Source organism: Dermacentor albipictus, chromosome 1, assembly GCF_038994185.2.
Source record: "Dermacentor albipictus isolate Rhodes 1998 colony chromosome 1, USDA_Dalb.pri_finalv2, whole genome shotgun sequence".
Lineage (NCBI taxonomy): Eukaryota > Metazoa > Arthropoda > Arachnida > Ixodida > Ixodidae > Dermacentor > Dermacentor albipictus.
The window spans coordinates 510,185,316-510,207,599 of record NC_091821.1 but is presented as its reverse complement, the minus strand read 5'-3'; the positions used below and the strand labels follow the sequence as shown (position 1 = coordinate 510,207,599).

Sequence of the window (22,284 nt, the reverse complement as noted above, 5' to 3'; positions counted from 1 at the left end):
CTATTATCGACGGCGATGCTCTTCTGATGTTTCCCTAGGGGACCTTCTCCATTACTATCTACTCTGACCTCGTGAGCGCCCGCGGGCCCCCTAAAAAAGCAACAGCGCGACCACCATGTCGCCAGACCACTTCTCGTGCTAACCTGTAATTCAAGTGGATCCCGTCTCGTTTAAAACCACCGCAACTTCTCACTTCCCTGTTTACTTCGACAACCTCGAAGCCTTTCTCTCGGCTCATTTTCCATATTGCCTCATTAGCAGCCGCTATGGCTCTTTGTATGTGACTGTCACGCACGGACACCTCCGGCACCGTGCACACCACGATCTGCACCTGAGGGGATAGCTCACGCAAGACGTCCACCCCCTTCGCCAAGCGCTGGGCTAGTCCTGGCCCTTTCCTGTTTAGGACTTCATTTAGCCCACCTGCTACTATGACGAGGTTGTGCACGTGGGCATTTTCCGCGAGCTTTTCTTTTGCTCGCTCCATGACAGAACCCAGTGTGCGCCCTGGAAATGTCCCTACCGCCACTCTTTTGTCGCCTTTCACGCTCTCCACTATTGCTTTTGAGCACCCAGCCAGGTTTGAATCGCCTGCAATAATCACCCTTTCACTCTCTCCTACCTCTCCCTGCTTCCCTTTGTCATTGTCCGCGTGATTCGGACTCGACAAGGGGCATTGTCCCCTCGGCTCCTGCTTTTTCCGTGTAGTGGCCTCAAGGTAGGTGCTGCTCTTTCCAGCTAACCCATCATCACCCTGCCTGCGTTGCACGTATTTCTCTGACCCTCCCGCGCCTGTCGCGTCGGGGGTCTGCGCTGCATTGTCACGCACATTCTCGGTAACAATGGCGGCCCTGTTCACCTTTTCCTCGGCTGCTTCCAGTCTCTTTTCAACTACCTTCCGTGCCTCACGCTCTGTGTTTATCTCATTTTTGAGCTCTTGCACTTGTTTGAGAAGCTCTTCCTGGAAACTCTCCATTTTCTGCATCCTAGTATCGACATCACATTGTGTGCCGGTTGATTCGGCGCCCTCTCCATTCTCACCCGTCTCCTCATCTGCCTTGAGGGTCGCCCCCCGTACTGCCTGCTTTACCGGCTTTCTCGCCACGTATTGCACGGCTTTTTGGAAATACTATATTACTATATCAATGCAGAGCACGTGCCTTCTAGGAAAAATCGATACGCACAGGATCCAAATCCTCGAAATGCCGCAAAGCAACTCTCACCACTGTGTCAAAAACAATCAATGCCGCGGAGACCAAAGGTATGACGCGCTCAACCACGCGGTCACGCTCTCACTTTTCTACCAAACACGCGCAGTAAAACCACTAATAGCTACTTCTCTTCCCACTTCCAAGCTACTACTTAAAGACTACAAACACTCAACGTCCCACTAGGCTGCACATGTTGGAACACGTGACACGAAAGGACGCTCTAATCATCCTGCAAAACAAACGTACACGAACCACACCCGCGCACCTGAAATACGAGAGACAAATAAAGAAAGGAAAAGAAACGGAAAAAACCCCAATTACTATTTAAATGCAAAAAACAGCAAATAAAAACATAAGCAAGCTCAAAGCATGCTCAAAAAGTTATGATTTCGTCATCGCAACGGAGCCGCGAAAAGCACGTCCATTCGCCACAACATCCAAACCAAATTCGCAAACATCCCAAACATCCCAAAGAAATCCCAAATCAAATTTAGGTGGTGACGTGCCACCTAAAGCGCCATCTCGTTTCTCTAGAACAAACTGCTCCGCGAAAATGGTCAATACATGGACATTAGAGCAGCCTAAAGCTCACGCAGTAAAGCAACGCAACCTGGGTGAAAGTCTGCGCTACGTCTAGTGAAGGGGGGAAGTAGAAACGAGGCTAAGCGTAGCGAAGGAGGAAGGCAGGCGCGGCGCGCTGGGTTGACCTCCTCTGGCAGTTTCTACAGGTTTTGTTTGCGGTAGTGACGCACTGGATTCGTCTCGTGAGAAAATCATCCTCGCCCGCCCAACGCGGTGTGTCCGAGTGAAACCGTATGACAGTGACCCGACGATTGTGTCTCAATGTCGCGTCGCAAGGGGGTAAAGTGCCCTACCCTAAGCCCCCCACCCCCCCTATTATTCGCTATAGGGCGGTTGGGGGAGGGGGGGGTGAGGCGCCGTCTTGCCCAGCGAGAGGCCATTCTACTCTCGCGGCTGCTGCCAACGGCATGGCCGCGCGAGCCCCGACTTGATTACGACCTGCGAGGCGGACAGTGCAAGCGTCTAGGCGCACTGAGGGCCGACCGCTTCGTGCGCGCTATAGCACCCATACGCTTGCGCTTTACCAGCGTTCACGAATTTAAACGTCACTGAATTTTTTTGTTTTGTGTACCATAGCCACAGATAGCTGCAAAAAAAACAAATTACATTTAATGACACCCACAACATTTATTACTATCTGGTTAACGCCTCACAAGAAAGCCACCCTTGAGCATTACTATGTACCTTGAATGTGTGTTTAAGAAATAGCATAGTATTATTACGCAGCTCGCTCACGTCACCAATCTGTTACTGTGTGTCTCGTAGTAGACGGTTCGATAAAAAAATGAGAAAACAATGATTACAGCTCGGGAATAAACAAGTTATTCTGTTTTCTGAAGACGCGAAGAATTAGACGTCGTCCATTTAGTGGGACTACCCTGACTTGGCACCACGCAAATGTATTTGTAACTGAAAATGTTTTATGGTATAACGGACGGAAATGTTCGTTACTGTGATGCGATTACCATGCGTCGGCAAAGAAAAATTCATTGCCTCCTACCGGCTCCAATAGAACAATAAGAGATTAAGTAAGTAAGAATGTCGCCTGCCCAATTTGCTGCATACGCTGAAACTTCGAGAAGGAAAAGTTGACAGCCGTATGCTGAGTTGAAACCTGGATTTATGTAGGACAAACAGACAGCACACACCTCACTCATGGAAGCTGTCGGCGTAGTAGGGGCAGACCTCGTGCTTAGGCTGCTCCTCGCGTCGTATTCCGCAGATTCCGCCGTGCATGTGGTGGTGGTGTGCTGCGTCAGACTCTTATCGAGTGTACTCGTCGATTCGGAGATGAGGCGCTGCTCTTCGTGCTGCCTCCAGAAGTAGACGCGGGGAACCGGTGACGGCGGCATGAAAGCAAGGCTGTCGCCCACCTCGTGCTTGAAGCCGGGCTCGCAGACGGGGCACAGTGCGCAGCCTGCAGCGGTGCTGCCGCCGTGCCCCATTCCGCCGTGGTGGGGCAACATCTGGCTCAAGCACAACACCGGCAGAGACTGGGAAGGGGTGAACCGTAGTCTCAGGGGAAGAAAGGCCGGGTATAGCGTCGCCAGCGAACTCGGCACGTTGGTTTGCGTGGACCTATACGCTAACAACGGCGACCAACAGATTACAGCTGCTTTCGTTTTTCTCTTGCTTCTCTTCACATAAATTGGACTAAACCCGCTATGGGCACTTTTCAGAGAATCCGTCGTAATTGGGGACGGAAGATGAAAATGCAAATACTGAATGGAAAATTCGCTGCGTTGGTGTTTTCGCTTGTTTCATACACTACAATTTCTACTTGCACCAGTTCTCGACTATTTATTTCCCTTTCCATGTTCGTTTCTCCAAACCACTGAAGTGGTAGTCAATCCGGTCCCATGGGCGTATGGGAGGCAAACACTCAGGAAAAGAACAACGATGACAACGAAGTGTATGCGCGCTTCGCTTCAAGTGGTGTTTAGTGGCATTACATGCTTTACGTACAAGGACGTAAGTGGCAGCATCGGCGGCAATAACCAGGCGTTTGAAAAATTAAATTATGGGGTTTTACGTGCTAAAAGCACTTTCTGATTATGAGGCACGCCGTAGAGGAGGACGCCGGAAATTTCGACCACCTGGGGTTCTCTAACGTGCACCTAAATCTAAGTACACGGGTGTTTTCGCATTTCACCCCCATCGAAATGTGGTCGCCGTGGCCGGGATTCAATCCCGCAACCTCGTGCTCAGCAGCCCAACACCATAGCCACTGAGCAACCATGGCGGGTAACCAGGTGGTGTACAAGACAGCTGGGGGAAAGCGCCAGTTTCGTGACACTCTAAACTTCCTGAGCTCAAAAGACCCGCTCAGATGAACAAACTAATGGTACCAAGACACCAAATCCAACCCTCCGCACATTTCCAGTTAAATGAGGCTATCCAGATTCACTTTGATGTTATGGCTTCTTGGATGTTGCCACGTGGGCGGTGAACACACGAGGACTGTTGTGGTGAAACCGTCGGTGCCGTTTTTCCTTTGTTGACCATTTCACGGAGTGTGATATATTTTGCCACGCGCTAAGGCAAGAGTAAGCAGCAGTATCAGCAGCCAGACACGAAAATGTCAAACAAAAGAAGGACGGTGCTCCAGCTGGCGCGTGATCCTTCACTTCGTCGTCTTCTTCGCCGTTTTTGGCTGGGCACGCAACGCTGGCTCAAAACACCAGGTGGCAATATTCCCCCTCCCAATGGAGCATCCACTCGATGCTCAAACACAAAACGTACACGGAAAGTACACAAATTAGGTAAGACAAAAAAAAGGAAACGCGCTAGCACACATACGTAAATGCATACGGAAAAATGTGTTCTGTGGTCGGGAACAAAAACAAAAAAAAAACGCTTCGCAGTTCTTTGGAAGACGACGCGACGACAGCAAAAAACAAGGTTGTTTTACTAGTACACTTCACATCACCGTGTAAAATACGGCTTGAGCCAGACGACATGTACAGTCTCTGTGCGTGGTGAACAGCGCTTGGGTGATGGCAGGTCTCCGTCTGGAATCATTTCAATGTTCACGTCGCTTACACGCCTTAGCACTGTGTACGGTCCGAAGTACTTGCTCAGGAGTTTCTCGCTGAGGCCTCGCCGTATAATGGCTGTCCAAACCCAAACTTGGTCACCAGGCTCCTAGGTAAGTTGTCGATGGTGAAGATTGTACCTTATTGCATCTGCACACTGCTGCTGTCTTATGTGCACATAGGCCAGTTTACGTGCTTCCTCGGCGCGCTTAATGCACTCCTCGACGTCAGGAGCTAACTGGTCGAGCTGGTCGGTATCTTCATACGGAATCATGGCGTCTAGCATAGTTTGGACATATCGACCACAAACGAGGCGGAATGGCGTGAATCGTGTAGTTTTCTGCGTGGCAGTGTTGTACGCAAACGTTACGTACGGCAGGATTTCGTCCCCCGCTTTGTGCTGCACATCCACGTACATAGAGATCATGTCTGCGAGTGTTTTGTTTAGTCTTTTTGTCAAGCCGTTAGTCTGAGGGTGGTATTCAGCGGCCTTTCGATGACTCGTGTAACTCAGCTTGAAGATGTCGTCCAGAAGCTTCGCCGTAAATGCCGTTCCTCGGTTAGTGATGATGAATGATGGTGCGCCATGCCGATGAACAATGTGATGCATAAAAATCTGGGCAATTTCAGATGCTGTCCCACGTGGTAGTGCCTTTGTCTCAGCGTAACGCGTCAAGTAATCAGTTACGACAATGATCCACTTATTGCCGGAGGAAGACAAGGGAAATGGTCCAAGAAGGTCCATTACAACTTGATGAAATGGCGTACGCGGAGGGTCGAGGGGTTGCAGAAGGCCTGCAGGCTTGAAGGGTGGTGACTTGTGGCGCTGGCATTCACGGCATCCTTTGACGTAGCCTTTGACGTAAGCAGTCAGTCTAGGCCAGTAGTACAGTTGCTGTACCCTGTCCAGAGTCCTTCAGTAGCCCAAGTGACCTGATGTCGGCTTGTCGTGGCAGGCTGATAGGATGTCGTCGCGAAGGGCTTGAGGTACAACTAGAAGATTTGGTTTGTCGCCGGCACCTGTGTTTCTTTAGTATAAGATGCCCTCTCGAAGGCAAAATGACGACAACCGTCGCGAAATTGGGCGAAGAATGGACGCGATGCCGCCTTCTAACTGATCGATGATGGGTTTCAACTCAGCGTCCAATCGCTGCTTAGCGAGCAGATCCGGCCCACTGAGGGCTCCCAGAAAGGCCCTGTCGTCTTCCTCGTCAGGCTTCTGAGATTCAACAGGTGCTCGTGATAGCCTGTCAGCAACTTCATGTTTTCTGCCTGACTTGTATACGATGGTAATGTTAAATTCCCGGAGTCACAGACTCCAACGTGCCAATCGTCCAGAAGGGTCTCGGAGGTTGGTCAACCAGCACAAAACATGATGGTCGGTCACAACTTTAAATGGCCGCCCGTAGAGATACGGCGTAAACTTTGTGGTAGCCCAAATAACCGCGAGGCACTCCATCTCTGTGGTGGAATAATGGGAATTGGCGCGTGAAAGAGTGCGACTCGCGTTGGCGATAACTCGTTCAGTCACGTCTTGCCGTTGAACTAGGATAGCTCCGAGACCGATATTGCTGGCGTCAGTGCGTACTTCTGTGTCAGCATCCTCATCAAAATGACCGAGCACGGGAGGAGAAGACAATCGACGTTGTAGCTCCGCAAAGGCATTCTCTTCTTCATTCGTCCAGAGGAATGGCGTGTCGTCACGCGTAAGGCGAAACAGCGGATCTGCAATCTTCGAAAAATTTTCCATAAAGCGTCGATAATACGTACACAAACCCAAAAATCGTCGGACACTTTTCTTGTCGGTTGGAACGGGAAAAGGAGCTACGGCAGCAGTCTTATCGGGATCGGGCCGAGAACGTGCCGCGCATAAGACGTGACGAAGGAACTTCGGTTCCTCGTAACCGAAATGGCATTTCTCTGGCTTCAGTGTAAGGTGAGCCGATCGAGTGGCTTCGAGTACATTCCGAAGGCGTCGAATGTGCTCGTCAAAAGTTTCCTAAAAGACAACGACATCATCGAGATAGACGAGGCAGCTTTTCCATTTGAGGTCAGCGCGTACGGTATCCATCATTCCCTGGAATGTGGCTGGAGCGGAACAGAGGCCGAAAGGGAGTACTCTAAATTCGTAAAGGCCGTCCGGAGTGACGAAAACAATTTTGTCGTGGTCACGCTCATCTACTTCAATTTGCCAGTAGTCACTTTTCAGATCGATAAGGGAGAAATACTTCGCGCGCCTCAGCCTGTCTTGAGAATCGTCGACACGAGGCAACGGGTACACGTCTTTCTTCGTGACGTTGTTTTTCTTCCGGTAGTCAACACAAAATCGAAGCGTGCCTTCTTTTTTTTTTAGCAAGAATGACTGGCGATGACCAGGGACTGCATGAAGGCTGGATTATGCCGTCTTGAAGCATTTCCTACACCTGCGTTTGAATCAAATGTCATTCGGTCGAGGAAACACGATAAGGCTGTTGCCGTATGGGGGGTTGTCATAGGGGCAGATAGGGGATGATACGGTGTTTCGTAATCGAAGTGCGACGTGTCTTCGACGACCGTGCAAAGCAAGAGTGCAACTCAAGCAACAGCTCGGGCAGGGGTTGTCTGTTCTCTTCAGGAAGCGTTGGACTAATGTCGACGTTGCGTAGAGGTGCTTCAGCAGTGCCGATTGCCTCGGAAACAAAACACTCAGTGATATCGGCGATCGCGTCGGCCTTGGCGATGACAGTAGCGGGGAAAAGGTGCCGGTGTTCCTAGCTGAAGTCCGTGACAAGAACCTCACAGCGGCCATCATGGAGATCGACAAGGTTCTGGCTACGCAAACACCATGAGAAAGCAGGAGAGAGCGATTGCTTTCAGCGACTGCTTCAGCGTGTACAAGCCTGTCACATGCCACTGGAACCACGACACTTGCACGCGGTGGTAACGTGACAGCGCCATCGATGACACGAAGAGATGCTCGAGGGTGGATGGTGTTGGTCGTCGCTGTGGCGCTTTTTGTCGAGAAAGTGACGAGGCGTTGTCGAATGTTGATTATAGCGCCGTGCTCCCTGAGAAAGTCCATGCCGATGATTAGGTCTCGATAACACCGAGGGAGAATGCTCAAACTGGCAACAAACATGGGCCCGCGTATCTGTATTCGTGCCGTGCACATGCCGAGTGGTGTGACGATTTGCCCGCCAGCTGTACGAACGGGTGTTTAATTCCAAGGCCTGGTCACTTTCTTCAGAAGGGTGGCCAGTTTATCGCTGATTATAGTATAATCTGCTCCAGTGTCCACTAAAGCAGTCAATACACGACCTTCGAACAATACAGGAATGTGCAAACAATATCTTCTTCCGTAATTAGCAGGTACTGTCGTCGTCAATGTATCGTCGGTCCGCGTACGCATCAGTAAGTGTCTTTGAGCACGTCCAGACTGAGCGACCTCGCCCCCAAAGGTCACTGTGGTTAGTTTTCCCGGCGTGGGCTGGGCGACCGACCCTGCACCAAGCTCGAATACGTATGGTGAGTCGGAGAAAACCACCGTGGCCTGTCGGTGGTCCTGGTAATACGAGGCCGCTTTGACGGGCTCTAGCATGGCCGGGCACGCGGTGCGAAGCGCGGAGGGAGGTGGGGCAGGTTGCCTCAAAGCTTGCGAATATGACATACGGGGGCTGTCATTTCTTAGCGGTCGAGCTTCTGTGTTGAAGGGTGGTTCACTTAGCGCATGCTGGACTTCATCACGGAGAACGCTGAACAAGGAGCTGAGTGTCGGCTATGACGGTACCGACATGTTTGGGGAGTTCTTCGCAGATTGCGGAACGAATGACCTCTCGAAAAAAATCGACGTGTCCCCCGAGAGTTCCGAAGAAGTCCGGAGGTGAGGCAGTGTTCACTTGGCGTTCGTATGATGGTGTCCGCTGCCGGAGAGTGTATTTCATGGTGATGCCCTCGGAAAGAAACTCTGACACAGTCTTGGGAGGACTGCGCACGAGACCGCCGAACAGCTGCTCTTTCACTCCGCGCATCAGGTACCGCACCTTCTTTTCTTCCGACGTGCTGGGGTCGACTCGTCGAAAGACACGCGTCATGTCCTCGATGTACATTGCCACATCCTCGTTCGGCATTTGTGTACGGGACGGGAGATCACGCTTAGCTCGCTCTCGGCGATCAGGGCTTGCATACGTCTCAAGAATCCGGCGTTTGAATTCCGCCCATGAAGTTGGGGCATCTGCGTGGTTCTCATAGCAAACGCGTGCGCCATCGTTAAGGATGAAATATACGTTTTTTTTTTCAGTTTGTCTGCCTCATCCCACTTGTTGAACGCTGCAACACGTTCATAGTGCACCAGCCAATCTTGAACGTCCTCATGTATGACGGCGTGGAAGGGATTCGGGGTTCGCGAATTGAGTAGCGTACAAGGAATCGGTGTTGTGCCTTCCATACTGGTTGGGGTGGTCGGAGCTGCCATTTTCGCTGGGAGGAGTCCAAACTAAGGGGCTTGTCCACGGATCCTTCTGCTGGCGTGGTGTACAGGCGTAACCACCGGTATGGGGCTGGAGCTCCTGCTGCTCGGAGTGGCTTGGTGCATAGATTAGGTTATCGCGCACCTCCACCAGTTTGTCACGCGCTAAGGCAAGAGTAAGCAGTAGTATCAGCAGCCAGACACGAAAATGTCATACACAAGAAGGACGGCGCTCCAGCTGGCACGTGATCCTGGACTTCGTCGTCTTCTTCGCCGTTTTCGGCTGGGCATGCAACCCTGGCTCAATAGACCAGGTGGCAATATGAAGCTATTTTATTTTAAAATGCATGTCCTAGGACCTCCTTCAATTAGAGCTTAAGGGACCTTTATAAGCATTTGGAATGTCACTGGATGTGCACTTAATGTGCCTTAGCACATTAGGCAGTGTATTCTATTTTGTGGATGTACCGAAAGCAGTAGCATAGCCAGAAATTACTTTCGGAGGGGACACCTTCACCCAAATGGGGCCGAAAAGGCTGCCTACTATCACGAACATTTCGGGGAAGGGTAGGGGGGGGGAGGCGGGGTTGGAGTTCGGTGGGCCACCACCTGGCTACAGCATTGACTGCAATGAATCTCTACGGCGGGGTCATCTGCAAGGCCCCTCGATAAAATTGGAATGTACCAATTCTAGCGCACACTTTCGTTCTCAGTTCTCCTCTGATTGCACTCTCACAAGGTTTGCGTGCGCGGCATTTCATTGCACACAGCACGCCTTTCTTACCTACGGCTACGAAGGGCCACGGTAGGGTCAATGCTCGCGCTTGTTCTTTAGGCTGTTCGAAGCGCGGTTTGGCATTACCGTTTCCGGACGTGGTTACGATGTGCTGAAGGTGCCGATAATTTGTTACGAGAAATATTTTTCCCAGGAAGAGTCACATACCAAAGTAGCAATAGCACCCTTAAGAGGTTCCAATGAGCATTTCAAGAGCGTGCTCTTTCTGGTTGCTTTGGCCATCTGTGGGGCAGTGAAGTACTTAAACAGTCACGCATGTTTTCGCTTTTGATTTTTTATGGTCTCAGAGCGAAGCTTTTGTCTGCTATGATTCCATGATTTGGCCGCATACTAACAAAGCTGAGATCATTCGGTCGGTCGGCCGCTGGCCGTATTCTGGTCTAGTAGGTTCGCCTTCACTTATTGAAATAAAGCATGTCTGGGGCGGAACTGAAATATCGCCTCCCAGCGCAGGACTCCGACACGTTAAGCATCACGACATATCTTTTTTTCTCATGGTTATTATTGCAAGAATTAAACAGACGTGCGCAAGTTATTTCCATACCGGCTAAAAGCCATAGCCTCACCTACATGCACGATACAAACGTTTTACACGGAAGTCATTACAGCAAATACTTCTCTAAAGGCTGCCAAAAGGATACACTTCATCAAAAATGGCTAGCTCACCAGTGGAAAGTACTTGTTCCGATAAAAGTATTTCGCTTGTTAAATCATTTCAATGAAGTATGACTACGAAATACAACTGGTTCTACATATCGTTCTAATATGCGAGTTTTCAGTAAACTATTTTACACCATAACTTGCACCATGCTAACAGACATATATTGGCATTTATTTGTCACATTGTAACGTGGTAGTGGCGGAGAAGAACACAGTAGCAAAACTATGAATGGCGAAACTACCTCTTTATTGGGCAGAACTGTGCCCACAAAAACAGGCTACACTCAAAGCACAAGGACAGCGGTGAACACAGTTGGCAACGGTCGAAAATCTCATCAGTGGGTCAAGCGCGTCGGCTTTCATTGATGAGTCATTGAATGTTCCAGGGAGACCCCTGAGGCCCACATGTTTTCCAGAAAGCACTATACAAATCGCGTCACGCATACAATGAAATTGCACACGGTTGGCTGATAATAGACAAGCGGATTGAACTATCGATAACATTCTAGGACGGAACCATCGGAACATACAGGGGCGTCCTGCGCTGAGAATAGCGCCATAACAACTACACGTGTCGATACTGTTACGTGTCGTCTACGACGCGCGGTAAAGCCGGCGCGGATACAACGGACGCCGGGGCTTCGTTCAAAGCGGCGGACACTTTTGGCCCGTTCGGAGCCGCCGCGACGCATCCCCGCCGAGCGCGTCCCGGCATGTTCAGTGCCACGTGTCTTTGTGTGTGCGTGTGTGTGTGTGTGCCCACGCTTGTCAAAGCGCGGCAGCCGGGGAGAGGAGCTCCCCAAGTGTGAAGCGAGGAGGTCTGACCGGCGCCGGCCCGTCTGATGCGTCACTACACTCGTCTCTACATGTCTCTCAGTCCGTCCGTGCCTCGCTGTCACGTGGTGTCATCCCGTGACCTTCCTTCTTGCCCGCGACGCCAATAGTATAAAAGCAGCTGCTCCCGGACGCCAAGAGAGAGGCTCCGAATTCTTCCGTCGAGACGCGTGCTCTCCCGTCTCTCCACTTCGGTCGACCTGACCGGCCGCTCTTTGCGATGCTAGAATAAACAAGTTGTTGTGTTAGCAGTCGACTCATGCTTTGCCAGGATCTTCGGATGCTTCCAGTGGTGCCCCAGGCCACCAGGCCAACGCTACCCTTGGGGCTTGCGACCCATTTGCAACAACTCGTGCCAGCGGTGCGACTGCAATAACGGGTGTCAGCACTGAGGTTCCAACAATACTCCCTCCTTAAAAAGCATCGCGCCGATGCTACAAACATGCAAGTTAAAGCAAAACCACACATAATAAAGAAAACACAATAACAACAAAGAAAAAGGAATCCCTAAGATCGTCCGTCGGCGTAGAAAGTCTCAAGACGCACCATGTAGACGACTTCAGGCTATGCGCAGCGCCGCTATGATTACGAAATGCCGTCTGGCACGACCTCATAGCCTAGTGCCTCAATACGCCGGCTGACCTTGTAGGGTCCGAAATAGCATCCTAAGAGTTTCTCGCCAAGTTCTCGTCGGCGTATAAGAGTCCAAATTCAAGCACGGTCGCAGGGTCGGTATTCCACGTAGCGCCGTCCAAAGTTGTAATGCCGCCTCTCCGTCCTCCGCTTGTTCTTGATTCGCAGGCGGGCGAGCGGTCGGGCTTCATCACGGCGCTGCAGGTGGGCGATGACGTCGAGATTCTCTTCGTCGGTCACGTGCGGCAGTATGGCGTCGAGACTCGTTGTGGGGTTCCTGCCGTAAACTAGCTTGAACAGCTCTATCTCCGTTGTTTCTAAGGTTACGTACGGCAGCACGGCATGTCACGTCTTGTGCTCTACGTCGACGTACATTGACAACATGTTGGGGAGGGTCTTGTTCAGAGGCTCCGTAAGACCATTTGCCTGGGGGTGGTAGGCAGTTGTCCTGCTGTGTCTTGTCTGGCTGCATTTCAGAATGGCTTGGGATGAGCTCTGCAGTGCAGGCCGTTCATCTGTAGAGGATGAGGACTTCTGGGCCACGATGTCGCCGCAGGAGGTTCTCGACGTAAAATTAGCAACTTCGCCCGTACTTCCTTGGGGCAGAACTTTCGTTTTGCCTTAGCGGTTAAATTAGTTGGTAGCCCCGACGATCGACATATTTCCATCTGCTGATGTCGGAAGGGCCCCAATAAACTTATCTCTATCTGCTGAAATGGCCGGCAAGAAGGCTCAATCAGTTTTAGTAATCCCGCTTGTCTTTTCGCCTGTGTCTCTGAGTTCTGAGAATGTAACAGCCTATTCTTGAATGACACGATTAGGTCACTATAGCGACATACTCGACTTCACCACCGTCGCACCTCTCCTAACCTGCCTACTAACATATCAAAGGCAAGTGACGTGATCACTAGTGACTCGCGGGACGTAACCACGCTTCTCACGCATGTACTATCCTAAACAGCCGGCACGCATCTCAAACGAAGTGGCTTATAAAGGGTAATGACCGGCTCACTACCACCCAGCCGATGAGGTGATCACTAGTGACTCCAATGACGTCATCATGGTTCTCACCCAACCATACACTCTCCTAACCTGCCGACCTGCATATCAAACGAAATGGCTTTTGAAGAGCAAGAACCTCCTCATTATCACAAAGTAGAATGAGGTGATCACTAGTGACTGAGGTGACGTTACCACAGCTCTCACCCAACCATGTGCTCTCCTAACCTGCCGACATGAATATCAAACTAAATTACTTTTGAGGAGCAAGAACCAATTCTTTTTCACAAAGTCGAATGAGGTGATCACTAGTGACTCACGTGACATCACCACGGCTCTCACCCAACCATGCACTCTGCTAACCTGGCGATATGTATATCAAACAAAACAGCTTTTAAAGAGCAACAACCTGCTCATTATAACAAAGTAGAATGAGGTTATCACTAGTGACTCACGGGACGCCATCACGCGGTTTACCCACCCATGCACTCTTCTAATCTGCCGACATGCATATCAAACGAAACGGCTTTCAAACAGCAACAACCGGCTCATTATCACAAAATAGAATGACGTGATCACTAGTGACTCACGTGACGTCATCATGGTTCCCGGCCAACCGTGCACTCTCCTAACATGCCGACCTGCATATCAAACGATATGGCTTTTAAAGACTCACAAACTGCTCACTATCCCAAAGTCGAATGAAGTGATCACTAGTGACTCATGTGACGTCGCTACAATCGCACGCGAGCGTCAACTCCCCTTACTGGCCGGCACGTGTATCAAAAGAAATGGTTTTCAAAGGGCAGGTAGCTGCTTACTATCGCTCATTAACATGACGTGATCACTAGTGACTTACGATGCGCTGTTCCGAGGAACTCGCTCAAGATATCGTGTTAGAGAAGAGGCGCATTGACACGCGCAAACTGTGTTATGATGGTAACTCACATGACGTCACCATGAAGACTATTTAGCACGCACTCTTCATTAAGGGCTGCATAATTATGAAAATGTTTTAAAATGCGAAATATGCGAATTTAATCACATTTTTCTTACAAATGAATTGATCATTATGGAATGATGGTTCCAACATGGCCAGCAACCTTGTTATGCTACCGACCTCGAAAGAAAATATCCTTTTATAGGCTTACATCATTGATGGTTGCCGCGCGTTAATCAAATATAGGTGGAAAATCGACCAATAGCTGAATCTCTGATGCGTGGGATTGAGTGCGCAATCTTTTCTCCTAAAGCTCGAGGATGGACTGCAAGAAGTACAACCGACAAAATAGCGTGGTGATGTATATTATGAGACATGTCACACGTTACGAGATGTACAAAGATACGGTAAGATCTTTTGAACGAGAAATGTAATTTATTCGATGCGGTATTTAATTTCACAAGATACCAGGGCACTTCCTGAATGGGATTATAGAAACAAACCGAGGACAACTACATGTCCTCCTCTCTAAGCGCAGCCTGAACAAAAGGTAAGTTGTGCCTATCACATGCAGCGTAATCTACGTGTTGAACAAGTACCACTGCGTGTTGTGCAGCATTTACAAGCAACGAGCGCCTGTGCTCCTTTCGTGTGACTCCTTGCGGAGTCACCAGCACTGCGTCGCGCCGCTCACTGTGGTACTGTTTAACTTGACATTCAAACTTGGAGAAAACTTCCTCGACGGGGTAAAATAAGTACGGGCCGCTTAAGCTGCGCCTTCAAGAGTGGAACGCGATTGCGTTATCCGCACCGCTGCGATAGCCAAACGTCCCGATCGGCACGGACAGCCGGGCCGCGACGCGCCATGAAGGCGGACACGATCATGGGGCGAGTGGCGCGCCACGTGTCGGGGCAGCGCCGTACATTGCGAGGAGGGGGTCTTCTGTGTTTGCCGCATGATAGCTCTGCATGTGCGCGGAGCGCAGAAGAAATGTAGCGGAAACGTAGTTCGCTACGCGTGAAACTGCGACTTCTGTAATTTACATGGTTATAGTTACCGATATGCACCGCAGTATAACTTTCTACGGCACGTTTCGAAGGCAACACCGCATTCACTAGAAGTATTTTGACCCGCATTGAACGATCAAACCATACCGGTTAAAGCATGGCTACAAAAAAAGGGTATCTTTGTCTCTTCTGTTAACTGTCGCCTTTGAGATGTACCAGAGACAATTGAACATTGTTTTATTAGCTGCACCGACGCCATCCTATTTTGGGAAGTCCTCCAACGGACTTTAAAGAAAGACTTTGTGATTAACGCTCATACTGTGCGATACCTGCTGCCAACCTCTGATAATAGTGCACCTTTCGATATGTTTTTTGTCATGGGAATGCACAGTTTGTGGAAAACGAGAATGATGGACCGAAACGCCGAAACAGTTGTACCTACAAGAGCAAATTTCATCGAAATGACACTACACCTAAAGCAGGTTTATGATGGACTCGGTGTGCAACCGGACTGGTACCCTATTTTGGTAAGGTGCTTATCCTTGCCACCCTTCTAAAGTGACACGAACGTTTCTACTCACAGTATGAACGCTGCCTCTTCTGTGTGACTGTCATTGTGCCCTCCATTCTCTGACTATGCAGAACTGGTGAACGTCTGGTTGAATGCAACTATAATAAATACCATGAAAGATGAAAAAAACTCGTGGCTGAGTGGTAGCGTCTCCGTCTCACACTCCGGAGACCCTGGTCCGATTGCCGCCAGCCCATCTTGCAAGTTGTTTTTTTATTTATGAAGTGCCTTCTGAGATTTATTGCTAACGGCCAACGCCGCTGACGCCGACGACGCCGGCTTTTCTGCGACACGAGCTTCTTAACGCTGTCGCGTTAAAAAGGCTGTATGGCGGCACGCGCTTGATGGTATAGTTCGAGCTGACCAGATCTGCCTGTTCTGCGGGATCGTGAGCAGAAGCGTTGTCGAAAATGAAGACGGCCTCTGTATCCGGCTCCTCACAGTCAACCTGGGCCGAAACGTCGGCGAGAAAGTCATTGAATACAATCCAATTGACTCTTCGCCAGTGCAGCACACCGTTTGCCGACATGCAGGCGATGATATTGATGTTCGCGCCTTTCGTCGAAGTCATCGTCTGGAGCGCTGCCGCGCGCTTTTTGTTTTTGCGCGGGCGAATTTTCTTGACCGCCATATATTGTAATTTGTTTCGTCGACGTAAAAGCGGCAAACACGGGGCCCATTGGTTTGTAACCATTGCGCATACTCTTTCCGCTTCTTCACGTCGGAGCGGTTGCGGTCCACTGGCCTCTCGGCCCTACTTTTATGGAGTAGGTGTGTGGGTCGAGGAGGCGGTCAACAGAACTGGTGCTGATTGTGAGGCCATGCATTTCTTGTTCAACGATTCGCTTTACCTGTTTCAGCGTGAACGCTGGATTCTCGTCGGCAGTTCTTGTTACGACGGCGACAACGTAGGCATCAAACTTTCTGATGGAGCCCCCCGTTTTCAGAAACACTTCATGGTCTGTCGCTGCAATTGACCGTACAGTTTTTAAGTTTATGCCCAGCGTCTCGGCGAGTTGTCTCAAATCTCCACCGCGCCTTGAGGCTTCGACGATTCTTGAACGGTCGACGTCAGACACTTTGTTGTTTTTCCTTCGTAGCTTATTTTGATCCTTCAACGGAGGACCCCGCTTTCGCACGACGCTCGCCTGTTTGCCTTCAGGAGTCCCACCTTCCATGGCGGTCAGCTCAGGTAAAAATCAAGCACAGCCGTAGCACCGGGAGAACATACCAAAAGGTAAGACCGCCACTATAACAGAAGTGCCCTGAACCGTCAATGTGCAAGGCTATACAAGCATATTTTTTTTCGAGGTCGGTAGCATAACAAAGTTGCTGGTCATATTAGAACCATCGATCCATAATGGCCAATTCATTTGTAAGAAAAAGGTGCGAATAAATTTGCATATTTCGCCTTTTAAAAATATTTTTATTTTATTGCAACCCCTAATGAAGAGAGCGTGCTAAATAGTCTTCATGGTGACGTCATGTGAGTCACCATCATAACATGGTTTGCGCGTGTCAATGCGCCTCTTCTCTAACACGATATCTTGAGCGAGTTCCTCGGAACAGCGCATTGTAAGTCGCTAGTGATCACGTCATGTTAATGAGCGATAGTAAGCAGCTACCTGCCCTTTGAAAACCATTTCTTTTGATACACGTGCCGGCAAGTAAGGGGAGTTGACGCTGGCGTGCGATTGTAGCGACGTCACATGAGTCACTAGTGATCACTTCATTCGACTTTGTGATAGTGAGCAGTTTGTGCGTCTTTAAAAGCCATTCCGTTTGATATGCACGTCGGCATGTTAGGAGAGTGCACGGTTGGGCGCGAACCATTACGACGTCAGGTGAGTCACTAGTGATCACCTCGTTCTATTTTGTGATAATGAGCAGGTTGTTACTCTTTGAAAGCCCCTTCGTTTGATATGCATGTCGGCAGATTAGAAGAGTGAATGGGTGGGTAAACCGCGTACGGACATCACGTGAGTCACTAGTGATCACCTCATTCTACTTTGTGATAATGAGCAGGGAGTTGCTCTTTAAAAGGCATTTCGTTTGATACGCATGTCGGCAGAAAAGGAGAGTGAATGGTTGGGTGAGAGCCGTGGTGACGTCACGTGAGTCACTAGTGATCTCCTTATTCGACTTTGCGATAGTGAGGAAGTGCTTGCTCCTCAAAAGCCATTTCGTTTGATATGCATGTCGGCATGCTAGAAGAGTGCACGGTTGTGCAGGAATCGTGATGACGTCACGTGAGTCACTAGTAATCACCTCATTCTACTTTGTAATAATGAGTAGATGGTTGCTCTTTAAAAGCCATTTCGTTGAAATGCATGGCGGCAGATTAGGAGAGTGCATGGTTGTGTGAGAGCCGTGGTGACGTCACGTGAGTCCCTAGTGAGCACCTTATTCGACTTTGTGCTAATGAGGAAGTGATTGCTCTTCAAAAGCCATATCGTTTGATATGCATGTCGGCATGTTAGGAGAGTGCTCGGTTGTGCGGGAATCGTGATGACGTCACGCGAGTCACTAGTGATCACCTCATTCTACTTTGTTATAATGAGCAGGTTGTTACTCTTTGAAAGCCGTTTCGTTTGATATGCATGTCGGTAGATTAGGAGAGTGCACGGGTGGGTAAACCGCGTGGTGACGTCACCTGAGTCACTAGTGATTACCTCACACTAGTGATCACACTACCTCACACTAGTGTGATTACCTCACACTAGTTATTACATAAAAATTAATCTGCGGAAAACTAAACTAATGTTTAACAGTCTCGGAAGAGAACATCAATTTACAATAGGTAACGAGGCACTGGAAGTGGTAAGGGAATACATCTACTTAGGGAAGGTAGTGACGGCGGATCCGGATCATGAGACGGAAATAATCAGAAGAATAAGAATGGGCTGGGGTCCGTTTGGATGGTATTCTCAGATTATGAACAGGAGGTTGTCATTACCCCTCAAGAGAAAAGTGTATAATAGCTGTGCCTTACCAGTACTCCTCTACGGGGCGGAAACCCGGAGGGTTACGAAAAGGGTTCTACTGAAATTAAGGACAACGCAACGAGCTATGGAAATACGAATGATGGGTGTAACGTTAAGGGATACGAAAGGAGCAGATTGGGTGAGGGAGCAAACCCCAAGTAATGACATGTTAGTTGAAATCAAGAAAAAGAAATGGGCATGACGGGACATGCAATGAGGAGAGAAGATAACCGATGGTCATTAAGGCTTACGGACTGCATTCCAAGGGAAGGGAAGCGTAGGAGGGGGCGGCAGAAAGTTAGGCGGGCGGATGAGATCAAGAAGTTTGCATGGATGACATGGCCACAATTAGTACATGACTGGGGATGTTGGAGCAGCATGGGAGAGGTTTTTGCCCTGCAGTGGGCGTAACCAGGCTTATGATGCTGATGATGAAGGTGTTCGAAATGTAGACGTTTCGGGCAGGGTGATGAGGAGTGCGTTCGGATGTACGCAGTAGCTACAGGGACTGCGTGATTCGGTGGACCACATCGTGCACGTTGATGAGGCGGAAGCAGCTGCAAAAGGAGCCGGGAAGACGAGAAGCCTGTAGCGACTCCAATGTCCTCGGTTACTGAAGGAGGAGGAAAAGAAACAATTACTAATGAAAGAAAAAAAAGGTAAATGAAGTGGGAAGAGTGAGTGGTGCAAAGGCAAGACGTATCTCAACCAGGGAACAGCCAGGAGCCCCTCGACAAGAGCGCCGGCCGAGCGATGAGCGTCACCGGCGCAGCCAAACGCACGCAGACGGAACGCGGCAACAAGAGGAGATGCTTGATGATGGGAAGGAAAGGTTGGGGTAAAGTGAAGCGCAGTAACTATCTCTCAGCAGACGACACCTCAACCGCTCTGCACAGGGGGTAGGGAATGAAAGTAGGGGGAGAGAAAGAGCACCACAAACAGCAGCACGCCGCGGAAATGTGATGAAGCTAAAGGCGGTCGGCGAGGCCGACCGCCTCGGCGAATGTCAAGAGCGCACGTAGAAGTGTCCTGTGTCGTGAAGGGCAGCCCGAGGGGTGCAGGAGTTCAGTCACGGAGTCGCACGGAAGGCCGTGCCCACGGTAAACACGGGCACGGCTCGGCGGCTGCCGCCTGTGTTGCTCCCGAACTTGGCATCACGAAGCAGTGCCGGCTCTACTACCGGGCTTCCTCTACCGCGGCGGAGCGAGCTGGACTTCACCTCGTTGCGGACATCCTCAAGGAGTCGCCGCACATCACCAGCGCGGCGATCCTCTGCGACTCGAGGTCCGCGCACCCGCCGTGGTTGCAACACCATGGCGGGTTGCACCCGCCATGGTGTTGGGCTGCTGAGCACGAGGTCGCGGGATCGAATCCCGGCCACGGCGGCCGCATTTCCATGGGGGCGAAATGCGAAAACGCCCGTGTGCTTAGATTTAGGTGCACGTTAAGGAACCCCAGGTGGTCAAAATTTCCGGAGTCCTCCACTACGGCGTGCCTCATAATCAGAAAGTGGTTTTGGCACGTAAAACCCCAAATATTATTATTATTATTATCGAGGTCCGCGCTGCAGCAGCTGCTACTCGACGAGGACGCACCGCCCCTTGCACAGCGCTTTGCCGTGCGTCTGCACGCACTGCAGGGGCGATGCAACCAACGCGCCAACGAAAGAACCAAGCGGCGGCAGCTAGTAGCGAGGAGCCACCGACGAAAACAGCACAAGGGAGACGACCAATCTTCAAAACCAGGCCAAAGTTAATGTCAGAAGCGAATGTCACCGAAACGCAGTTGTTGCAGCAAGGCCGAACTGGCCAAACAGGTGACCCCGGCATCAGCAAAAGTGTTAAGCGACGTGCTGGACGTGAAAGGGAAGCACCATGCTCTCGGCCTGTTATCACCGCCGCAAAATGGCTTCTTTACTTACGCTTAAAGTTGCCAGTCTAAATGTGCGAGGTTTAGCCACAGAAGAAAGCAGTCAAGTGCTGCGCCTTCTAACTGAAGAACACATCGATATGCTTGGTCTTCAAGAAACAAAGTCGAAGGGGAAGAAGAGACTGAAATCGTGGTGCAGCGTTTCACGTCTAGGTTTTACGTCGTTGTCAGTCACGCAATTGGTACTTCTGCCGGGTGAGTCCTGTTTGTCAAAAAGCTGCCTGGTCTAGTTTTCCAGTCGCATGTTTCACTTCCTTCAGGACAAGAGATCTGTGATTTCGTTTTATACTCTACTGAATGGTGCGTTTTCTGCATATGTGCACCCACCGCAGTTCACGAAAGTACTGCCTTTGCTTAATTTATTCAGCAACATCTGAACACGGAAAGTCAGCTGATTCTGTTGGGCGACTTCAATTGTGTTCTGAGCGACAGTGACAAAACTAGTGTGCGTACTTTCAGGGATGAAGGTACTGCCGTTTTTTTTTTCGTTTAATGATGATATTACATTTGGAGGACGTGGGGAGAATGTCTGGTGAGCAGGTGTCCAGTTAAGTAAACTCATTTCCAAGGTACCAGCCACGCTCGACTCGACAGGATTTACGTGTCTGCATGTTTGGTCCCAAAGTGCCATGTCTATGACGTAGTGCCCGCGCCCTTCTCGGATCACTGCATGGTTCAATGTTCCATTGGAGCCGAAAAGCGAAGCAGTTGTTTTCAGTGGGATCTTTGGAAGCTAAACAAGCAACTGCTCAATGATAAATAATTCACTAAGGGTGCAGAGGAAGAAATTAGTAAAATCACTGGTGGTGGAATGCATGAATTGGACGAAGAATGGGAGCTGTGCAAGCAACAGATTAAACTAAAAGGAACTGAAAGGGCGTGCTGCATACGGTACCAAGAAAAAATAAATGAAACGCAGTTAAAGTCTACGTTAGAGAAATTGTAAGCTCTGGAGTGCAAGGCACCGGGATTTTATAAGGACGACTTTAGAAAAATTAAACAAAAACTAGAAATTAACGAAGAAGAACGCTATCGTGGAGCGCTTGTGCGCGCGAGAGCTTGACATCTAGCCGTGCGGGAGACGCCCATAAAACGGGCGCTAGGGATAGAAAGAGCACACGCAAGATGAAACCAAATCACTGAGGTACAATGGGCGCGTCACACGACAGATAATAAAGAAATCGGGCAAGCTTTCTTTGAGTATTATCAGGCATTCTTTGATTTTCGTGATGCCGACCGGGACCGGTTTAAAGATTCTTTTCTGGGGGCGATGCCACGACTAGATGAGGAGCGAAAAGCAAGACTGGAGACGGCCATTAGCGAGCAAGAAGTTGAGTGTTCTATAGATAATTTAAACCCAGGGAAATCACCTGGGCCTGATGGCCTCAGTGCAGCTTTCTATAAAGCTTTCAAGCAACTAGCACCAATGCTGACTGCGGTATACAATGAGGCATATGAAATAAATACTTTGCCTGTGTCGTTTAAAACGTCACATAGGCCCAAACAATGAAACGTTCCTTTCCATCGAGCGCTTCCTAACCTCACGTTAGGCCTCCTTACAGCGAAGGATCGATGGAGGAAGCAAGCGTACTCTGAAAGCTGCCTTCACTCGTCCTCAAGTAAGGAGCGGTTGCCGCATGCCTGCGTTCGAGATTGTC

The 22,284-nt window shown here is 49.9% G+C and overlaps 1 protein-coding gene across 4 annotated transcripts in view; it reads right to left on the bottom strand.

Annotated features, from left to right (window-relative positions):
• LOC135913372 (neprilysin-2-like) overlaps positions 1-13,835 on the bottom strand; it is a 472,005-nt gene extending 458,170 nt beyond the window's left edge. For 3 of the 4 annotated variants that reach the window (XM_065445968.1, XM_065445970.1, XM_065445969.1), the window contains exon 1: positions 2,942-3,427. In XM_065445968.1, the coding sequence (XP_065302040.1) occupies positions 2,942-3,259 (318 nt within the window). In that variant the 5' untranslated portion in view covers positions 3,260-3,427. Of the gene's footprint in view, positions 1-2,941; positions 3,428-13,784 lie in introns of those variants that run through there. The other variant, XM_065445971.2, reaches the window with a different exon arrangement.
• Between the last annotated feature and the right edge of the window lie 8,449 nt (positions 13,836-22,284).